The sequence below is a fragment of the Mandrillus leucophaeus genome, unplaced genomic scaffold (genome assembly GCF_000951045.1).
Source record: "Mandrillus leucophaeus isolate KB7577 unplaced genomic scaffold, Mleu.le_1.0 Scaffold649, whole genome shotgun sequence".
Lineage (NCBI taxonomy): Eukaryota > Metazoa > Chordata > Mammalia > Primates > Cercopithecidae > Mandrillus > Mandrillus leucophaeus.
In genome coordinates this window covers 934,445-944,456 of record NW_012107019.1, presented here as the reverse complement: position 1 = coordinate 944,456, position 10,012 = coordinate 934,445, and the positions used below count along the sequence as shown (strand labels likewise).

The 10,012-nt window shown below is 40.3% G+C and overlaps 1 protein-coding gene across 4 annotated transcripts in view; it reads left to right on the top strand.

The window, feature by feature from the left end:
* The window catches only part of VDAC3 (voltage-dependent anion channel 3), an 11,959-nt gene extending 2,395 nt beyond the window's left edge, over positions 1-9,564 (top strand). The window contains exons 4-10 of one of the 4 annotated variants that reach the window (XM_012001049.1): positions 408-410; positions 2,411-2,563; positions 3,353-3,405; positions 5,451-5,678; positions 6,969-7,119; positions 8,535-8,592; positions 9,038-9,564. In XM_012001049.1, coding sequence (XP_011856439.1) covers positions 408-410; positions 2,411-2,563; positions 3,353-3,405; positions 5,451-5,678; positions 6,969-7,119; positions 8,535-8,592; positions 9,038-9,129 — 738 coding nt within the window. In that variant the 3' untranslated portion in view covers positions 9,130-9,564. Of the gene's footprint in view, positions 1-407; positions 411-510; positions 514-2,410; positions 2,564-3,352; positions 3,406-5,450; positions 5,679-6,968; positions 7,120-8,534; positions 8,597-9,037 lie in introns of all 4 variants that reach the window. The other 3 variants (XM_012001052.1, XM_012001050.1, XM_012001051.1) reach the window with 3 other exon arrangements.
* Positions 9,565-10,012: the final 448 nt, after the last annotated feature.

Below are 10,012 nucleotides of genomic sequence, written 5' to 3'. Positions count from 1 at the left end.
TGGTTTTATTCAGTAAATTTCAGCTAGTAGGTTAAGTTTTGATTCATCTTACTCTGATTTCTTCTCATTGGCTGCATTGTTTTTGGTATTTATCCATTCAAACCCATGCAGATTTTATTTCTGGATGTATAATTAGAAGGACAAAGGCATGTGGAATTCTAATGATACTGCATATAATTATGGTTCGTGACCATCATTCTTTCCCTGGGTTTCTCTAGAGTAAATAAATATATATGCACCTACCTTACTAAGATGGGCACGCTGTGTATATAGTTCTGTTAAAATAGAAGAGTCATACTCACTTTGTGTAGGTTCCAGAATTTGCTCGTTAGGTTTGTGTTGCAAAAATTATCAACTAAAATTTTATCTCCCTTTCATGCTGCTGTTGTGTGGTAATATTCATTCAGATGGTAAGAAAAAAAAGCTTATTTGTATGCTTGTTTTTATGGCTGCTTTTGGTTTCTGGTATTGATTTAGGATAAATTTCAATCATTGTTCCAAATTTCTTAGATTGTGTCTTGATATTTTTCTCATATGCCATCTACTTCACAGTAACATTTTTGTTTGTTTTGTTGCTTACTAAGCATTTAATGTAGAGCTATATGCATGTTATATGCATGTTACAAATGTGTTTTGCACTTGTTTGAACAAATTATGAAATTGGCCACAAACTGAATTGTGAATCATGAGCCTAGAACTCAACTTAGAACAATTCTAGCCTTTGTTTTTGAGATTTGTACCTGTGGCATTTTAGATTTGTGACAGACCTTCAAACTAAGAATTGATGCTGACAAGGGAGAAATGTAGACTACCCCTCTACCTTAATTTTGTCCATAAGGTTTTTCTAACACCAAAATTAAGATTTGCATTTGTTATACTTGTCAAGTTTGTGAAAAGTAAATGTAAAAAATGAAACACTAGATAGTTGGATCTACTAAAAGAAAAATGATTGTCACATTAAAATAATTATGTGAACAGGTAAACATGATTAACACATTATCATTTTCTTACTAAGGCCTTCCCCTAAATGTGCAGCATGATACTGTCTTTGAAACCGTTCTGTGTGGTGTTGATAAACAGATCATAGCTTCCCAGTTGTCTCATCTGCCTGTAGAACTAGAGGTAGGGGGCAGGGTATTTGTTAAGGAGAGGATTCATGTTGCAGGCAAGGAAAAAGACTGGTCAGGGTTGGCAGCATCTCATTACTGTTGGCAGGATTTCAGAAATGCTCCCTAAAATAGGACCAATCAGAATGTTTTTTCTTGACAGTTCATAGATTGTCAGTGACAGGTGCTGACTGCTTTCTGCAGAAGGAGGTCTATTTCTAATTGCTTATTGTCATATGACTTAAAGGACACTGAACTAGGGCAAAGGATGTATTTTAAATCATTCATAGTAACTGTTTGATAGAAAGCACTCTTAAAGGTAGACAGGATAGAAAGGGGGAAAGAAGGATAAATTATAGCATTCCACTTTATTTTGAAAAATGGGTAGTACTTTCAGATATTGAAATTGTCTAGCAGAAGTTTTGCGGTTTTGCACACAAAAGCGTTAAAGTTTTCACAGCAGTGTGACTGTACTTAATGCCACTTCACTGTACACTTAAAACATTATTAAAATGGTAAAATTTATGTTAAATGTATTTACCACAATAAAATAATACATATTTTTTTAAAGGAAGTAGTAAAGTGTTGACCCTATTAAAAAGGAAGAGGGCAGTATTTTGGAATTTTTAAGGACCTTGAAATTAACTGATAGTTTGAAACATATAGCAGAGAACCGATAATCTGTTTTTAGGTCATGAAAGTAAAATGTTTAAGATGCAATATTTTTGGTCTTTTTAGTAAAGGCATTTGTTTTCAGTAAAGATACCTCTTTTTTAAAGGAGAGAATTTAGGATTTCCATTTAGTAAGAGAGTATATGGAAAAAGAAATATCAGTAAGAGAAGTAGAATAATGGAAAGATCTGAAACTGGTATTGAGACAGGTCTCACTCTGTTTCCCAGGCTAGGGTGAAGTGGCGTGATCTCGGCTCACTGCAACCTCTGCCTCCTGGACTCAGGCTGGGACTATAGTCGTGTGCCATCATGCCTGGCTAATTTTTTGTATCGTTTGTAGAGATGGGGTTTCACCATGTTGCACAGGCTGATCTCGAGCTCCTGGACTCAAGGGATCCACTTGCCTTGGCCTCCTAACATGCTGGGATTACAGGCGTGAGCCACTGCGCCTGGCGGAACTGGTTAAAATATTTAGGGACTGGAAAAGCAAGGGGAAAGGAGGAAAGAAGTTGCTCTAGAGTAGGCAAACAGTAAATGGTATTGTTTCTGATGCATTGAACACTGCCTTCCAAAGTGAGTATTTTCTATTTGATGAGCTAATTTTAAAGTAATTATTTTTTCTTGCTTACCAGGAATTTTCTACTTCTGGTCATGCTTACACTGATACAGGGAAAGCATCAGGCAACCTAGAAACCAAATATAAGGTCTGTAACTATGGACTTACCTTCACCCAAAAATGGAACACGGACAATACTCTAGGGACAGAAATCTCTTGGGAGAATAAGGTACGAGAAAGCATTGGAAGTTATTCATAGGTTCAATTTATCTTGTAGACTGAATGATGAACATACCTCAAATATAATCAAAAGAGATCTTACAACCTATCTAGTAGCCATATTTTTTCTCTGCATGTGGCCTTTTTTGATGTCTTATGTTTCTAGAAAATAAGGCTTTGTTTGTGACTACTCTGATTATTACATTACATCTTTGTTCTGACTGGTTCTGTGTTACACAGCTGAGCTTCTCCTGGGTAGAACAAACTATTTGCGGAAATTTGGTTTAGTTTTGTAATTGTTGTAAAATTGGCTTGACAGAAAAATTCTTCTAAAATGTTCTCATGTTTTCAAGGAGAAAATCTATTAGATATTTGTCAAGTGCCTACTCTGTACAGGGCACTGTTTTTGATATAGATGCCATGTATAGATAATGTACATGCAAAACTGAGCAAAATGACTTAGCTTGCTTGTTAAATGTCAGGTTATCTCATTGCCACTCTTTCAAGAAGGTATCAAGATGATTTTGTTGTATGAGAATTCTGTTTGGTTTTGAACTGTATTTTATGTAACTTGTTAAAATAGGATTTGCCCCATTTTTTGGTGAGAGAACCATGATGAAGGCTGGGGTGAGGGGACAGGAGGATGGAGAGCTCACTTATTACATAATTTAATATTTTGCTTTCTTGAATGACTTCTTTTTTTTGTTAAAGAACTTAGAGGAGACTTTAGAATTGGTTTCTTCAGTTGGATAAATGATTGAAAATTACTAATTATTTATTTTAAATCTTTGTTTTTCAGTTGGCTGAAGGGTTGAAACTGACTCTTGATACCATATTTGTACCGAACACAGGGTAATTGTTCAAATCCTATTTCCTGAAATGTTTTTGGAGGCTGAAGGGGTAGAGAACTTTAGAATAAGAAGATATAGTGCAAAGTTCAGAGGCAGGAAGAACTTAGAAGGTTGCTATAAGGAATATTGGAGACCTTGTATATGTAGTACAGATAAAGGAGGATCCCTCCCCCTCAAGGCAGGATGAACAATTTGAAAACTGAATAGATGAACAAAAATGTATAAATCTATTTCAGAGAGACACATAGTAGAAAAAATTTAGGAGCTAGGAGAGTCTTGAAACCATAGATGAATCTTAAGCAATTCTGAAGTTTGATGGATGTGGTATTCTGCTGAAAAAGTTAATTCCTTTTGGCTGGGCGTGGTGGCTCACGCCTGTAATCCTAGCACTTTGGGAGGCCAAGACGGGAGGATCACGAGGTCAAGAGATCGAGACCATCCTGGCTATCAAGGTGAAACTAAATACCTACTAAAAAATACGAAAGCTTAGCCAGGAGTGGTGGTGGGCATCTGTAGTCCCAGCTACTCAGGAGGCTGAGGCAGGAGAATGGTGTGAACCCGAGAGGCGGAGCTTGCAGTGAGCTGAGATCGCGCCACTATACTCCAGCCTGGGTGACAGAGCAAGACTCCATCTCAAAAAAAAAGAAAGTTAATTCCTTTTTTTTTTTTCCTCACCCTATCTTATGGTGCTGAAAAGTTAATTTCTTAAGAGGGTGATCTCCTGGCTCTCAAATGCTATAATGATTAGTTCTGCTGCCTACTTGATTTCTTAGCCTCTGTAAATCCCCCAACGTCTTGGCCTCAATTTCCTCATGTGAAAAAAGGGGGATTGTGTCATTTCCTATCTGCCTAATGTGGGTCTATGCTATCTGAAGGATGGAGGTGCTAGGTGAATGCAAAGTGACATTTGTCTCAGCCGTAACAACAGGTGTGTTCTTTCTGTCACACACCTCAGTTATCTTTCGGACAAATATTATTTTCTTTTTTCTTTTTTTTTGAGATGGAGTCTTGCTGTGTCGCCCCAGCTGGAGTGCAGTGGCGCTGTCTCAGCTCACTGCAACCTCTGCCTCCTGGGTTCAAGCAATTCTCCTGCCTCAGCCTCCCAAGTAGCTGGGACTACAGGCACGCACCACCACACCCAGCTAATTTTTGTATTTTTAGTAGAGACGGAGTTTTACCATGTTGGCCAGGATGGTCTCGATCTCTTGACCTTGTGATCCACCCATCTTAGCCTCCCAAAGTGCTGGGAATACAGGTGTGAGCCACCGTGCCTGGCCTAATTTCATTTTTTTGATATCATCCTTCATAAAAGCACACTTCTCTCCATGATAGGTTAATAATGTGTATTGGGGGTTAACTCTTTGTGGCATTTGGCATTTGGAAACATTTACAGAGATTTGGCTTCTCATACGTCTGTATATGTACATCTTCAGATTATTAATTTGGCAGTGAAGTGTCTCATTCATTCTTGTTTTTTTTTTTTTTTTTTTTTTTTTGAGATGGAGTGTTGCTCTGTCACCAGGCTGGAGTACAGTGGCATGATCCTGGCTCACTGCAACCTCTGCCTTCCAGGTTCAAGCGGTTCTCCTGCCTCAGCCTCCTGAGTAACTGGCACTACAGGCGTGTGCCACCACACCCAGCTAATTTTTGTATTTTTAGTAGAGACGGGGTTTCACCATGTTGGCCAGAATGGTCTCAATCTGACCTCGTCATCTGCCCACCTCGACCTCCCAAAGTGCTGGGATTACAGATGGGAGCCACTGCGCCCAGCCTCTTACTCATTCTTGTACTTTTGTTCATGCCTTTACGAAATAAGTCATGAAGTATCCTGTCATTTGAACTTATAATGAGTAATAGGTCTAATCCTAACAAAATTATATTTGTAGAACTAGGTCATTTGAAATGTTTTTAATATATACGTGGCATGTAGCAAAATAATATTTACATTGGAAGATGAGAGAGAGGATCTTACTCCAAAAATTCTTAGACAATAGTTAAAACTCATGTTGTTTTCATCATTTTTGTTTGTTTGTTGGTTTGTTGCAGAAAGAAGAGTGGGAAATTGAAGGCTTCCTATAAACGGGATTGTTTTAGTGTTGGCAGTAATGTTGATATAGATTTTTCTGGACCAACCATCTATGGCTGGGCTGTGTTGGCCTTCGAAGGGTGGCTTGCTGGCTATCAGATGAGTTTTGACACAGCCAAATCCAAACTGTCACAGAATAATTTCGCCCTGGGTTACAAGGCTGCGGACTTCCAGCTGCACACACATGTGTGAGTGTTTATAATTTATTCCTTAGTGTCACTGCAGTTGCCCAAAAGATTGTTGCCATTAGCATACTGAGAGGTGATGGTGCTTAGTTTTAGCATGTCTTGGTGAATATCCATCCTTGCGGTGCTATCCTCATAGCAAAACCTTGCCAGGAGGCTGGTGCACGTGGTGTGCAGGCTGTGCTGCTGGTGGTCACTGGCCCCTCAGCCTGCACCCCAAACTTCAGGAAGCTCTAGCCTCTGTAGAAGAACCACTGGGATAGAGGGAGCCCAGAGCATGGCTTACCTCATGGTAAGATGACCCTTTGGAGATGTTACTGCTTCCTCTGCTCCCCTCTTATCTTGACAGTATGTGGAAGCAGGTCTGTTTGGGTCACCAACAACAACCACCAAATTGATTTGAGCATCCTGGGACATCCCAGTAATTCTGTGGAGGTTTCAGGTATTCTTGGTTGGAACCCAGGTACCGCTAATGCATTCAGAAGTAACAGGTGCTCTGAAAGAGTCCTGGGATTCAGCTATGTAGGCCGAACCATGTTGGCGGGCTGAATCGGAACTTTTACATAGTATTTTATGTTGGGCCTACTGGACACTGCTCCTGTACCAGGAAGAAGAAGCAAAGGGCAAACTGTGTTTTTAAACTGTTGCAGATTCCTCTCTGCTAGATGCTCTAATTCACTTAATGATGGCTAAAACAAAGGCAGGCAATGGCACAGACAGACAGTTACTGAAATTGATGAAACAGTATTACCAGGAAAACCGTGAAAACCCAAGGACTCATCTCTGGCATGCTTGGAAGCAATAACTAAGGTGGTTTGCTGGAGCAGTGCACCCTAGGTATTGTAGGAGGGTGCTTTGTAACTGTAGGATTGTGTTTCAAAGGAAATCCAGAATTGGTTTTATTCCTGTACCTCTACCTTTTTATTTTTTTTGCAGAATCTTTATTGAACTCTACTTTGAAGTTTCTAAGTTCTATGAACTTCTCAGAGACCTATAGATTATACTTACCTGAGGTGTCTGCCTTTGTGCTTAATTGAATTGTCTTAAGAAACTCACATCATGTGGAGGAGCCAAGTAAATGGATCAAGTGTTACATTTTAATTAAGCAGTCATTACTGGCATAGCTGGATTTAGTTCTGTGTTTTGTTTAGTAGTCATTTATGCTAGAAATTTGCTGAAATCTATAGTTACAAAATGGGTTCCTTGTTTAGATAGTCTTAGAATTTGTTTTCATACCATAATAACAATGGTACAAACTAGATATTTATGACGTTTTCTTATCTATGAAAACAGGAACGACGGCACTGAGTTTGGAGGTTCTATCTACCAGAAGGTTAATGAGAAGATTGAAACATCCATAAACCTTGCTTGGACGGCTGGGAGTAACAACACCCGTTTTGGCATTGCTGCTAAGTACAAGCTGGATTGTAGAACTTCTCTCTCTGTAAGAATGTGCTGCCAGATTGGATCTGCTCTTATGTTTGTGTCTAACTTTTCAGTGAATGTTGTGATATGAGTGTAGCTTGCTTGTTCTTTATTAATGTTAATAAGCCAGCTCATTGTGTAGTGAAAAGAATATAATATGGCCAGGCACAGTGGCGCACGCCTGTAATTCTAGCACTTTGGGAGGCCGAGGTGTGTGGATCACCTAAGCTCAGGAGTTCGAGACCAGCCTGGCCAACATGGTGAAACCCTATCTTTACTAAAAATACAAAAATTAGGTGGGCGTGGTAGGGGACACCTGTAGTCCCAGCTACTAGGGAGGCTGAGGCAGGAGAATTGCTTGAACCTGGCAGTTGCAAAGATTGCAGTGAGCCAAGATCACACCATTGCTCTCCAGCCTGGGTGACAGAGTGAGAGTCTATCTCAAAAAAAACAACAAAAAAAATTATGCTTGAAGTCAGGACATAGGGGTTCTTCTGTGCCTAGCTCTTCCTGTATATTTGTTGTCTGACCTTCTCAAGTCATTTTATCACTTTGGCCTTAGAATTTTCTTATTTGGAAATTCATGAGATTAGATGACTATTTCTGTTCTATTCTCTTATTAAAAATAACACTGAGCTCTTAAATTTCATGTACTGTGCTAAAGGCTTTACGTATATTATGTCATTTAACCCTCAGAACCACTCCATGTGGCGAGTAGTGTTATCTTCATCCCTGTTATACCGATGAGAAAACTGAGCCTTAGAAAGGTCAGCTAACTTGCCCAAGGTCACGTAGTAACTGGCAGTGCCACAGTTTGAACCTAGATCTGTTTTTCTGTCACCCGAGTTCATGCTGTAACCACTGTGAGAGATTGTCAGCTGGTATCTCAGGGAATTCAGGGTGTTTGGTTGTGTAGTGTTTAAAAATTTTGCTGGAGGCCTTGAAGCATGCATTCTTAAGGTACGTCCCACCCATACAAGTCCTGCTGACTTAAAAGATCAGTAATTCTGGCCGTGCGCGATGGCTCACGCCTGTAATCCCAGCACTTTGGGAGGCTGAGGCGGGGGATCACCTGAGGTCAGGAGTTTGAGACCAACCTGGCCAATATGGTGAAACCCCATCTCTACTAAAAATACAAAATTAGCTGGGCATGGGGATGCATGCCCGTAATCCCAGCTACTTGGGAGGCTGAGGCAGGAGAATGGCTTGGACCCGGGAGGCGGAGGTTGCAGTGAGCTGAGATCGTGCCATTGCACTCCAGCCTGGGTAACGAGAACGAAACTTCATCTCAAAAAAAAAAAAAAAAAAAATCAGTAATTCCGGATTGGCCCTAGGGTGCTTTTAGCGTTGGAAACCTGATGCACAAAGTGATAGTTGTATTGGACTGATCTGTAATTCACTGTTTTATGTTATTATTCTATCTCTTAATCTTAGGCTAAAGTAAATAATGCCAGCCTGATTGGACTGGGTTATACTCAGACCCTTCGACCAGGTAAGTAAAGGAATTAGTAACAGAGGGTCTGGGGTGGAAAGTGATAGAGAAAAAAATGAAAATAACCTGCAGAACAACCTATAGTCACTGTAAGTTGATTCGGACCATTTTGTAACATTTGGTTGTTCAGACAGAAAACAAAACAGATCAAATACTTTTTCATTAAAAAAGTATGTATTTCTGACTATAATGTGGTCACTCTGGCCTTTTGAGTTTGGTTGATCACTCATTGCCCTTAACCCTGAACTTCAGAGAAAGTTTGCCATGATCATGCGTTCCTCATTACACATCAGATGGTTATAAATAACCGATTGAGTAATAGCTGTTTGCTTATAGCTCTTATACCCAGCTACAATCCACACCATTGATTCCATCTGTTGTTTCTAGAAAGTTCAGATCTAATTGTTACTTGTTACAAGTGATTGTGGTGTTTTCTTCTTCCTAGGAGTCAAATTGACTTTATCAGCTTTAATCGATGGGAAGAACTTCAGTGCAGGAGGTCACAAGGTTGGCTTGGGATTTGAACTGGAAGCTTAATGTGGTTTGAGGAAAGCATCAGATTTGTCCCTGGAAGTGAAGAGAAATGAACCCACTGTGTTTTGGCCTTAAAATTCTTCTGTGAAATTTCAAAAGTGTGAACTTTTTATTCTTCCAAAGAATTGTAATCCTCCCCACACGGAAGTCTAGGGGTTGCGAATCCCTCCTGAGGGAGGCGCTTGAAGGCATGCCTGGAAGTTGTCATGTTTGTGCCATGTTTCAGTTCAGTTCTGCAGTGTTATTAAATGTGTTCCTCAGCGACAGTGTAGTGTCATGTTAGAGGAGACGATCTGACCCTCCAGTTTGTACATCACGTCCTGCATGTCCCACACCATTTTTTCATGACCTTGTAATATATTGGTCTCTGTGCTATAGTGGAATCTTTGGTTTTGCATCAGAGTAAAATAAAATAAACCCATCACATTTGGAACATAACTGCTCATCTGACTTGCTGGTGGTGGTTTTCTTACCTTTGATGTGATTTGTTTTAAGAAGCACTTTCACAGGCGAGATTTGTGTCTAAAGTGTCGGGGCTGCCGCCAGTCCCTTTCACTTCACTGAGCCCTGCTCTGTCTGCTCTTGCTCTCACAGGGCAGGCTGAGGAAGGAAGCAGTGAACATGGTTGTGCTGGGGAGCGGCACATCTGTTGTGCTTGTGGTATGATAGGGTCGCATCACCCCAGGAATTGTGTGCAGCTGCTGAGAAAGTGTGGGTGTGAGTGGGTGAAAAGATGGTTGAGGGAAGAGTGCATTTGGGGAAGCATGGGGAGGAGAGATGGGAGGAGGCCAGAGCTGGGTGGACACTTCTGGGGCTCCTCCTGGGCTTCAGAAACATGATTTTTTATTACTAGTATAGAAAAATGATAACCAAGGAATGAAGTACC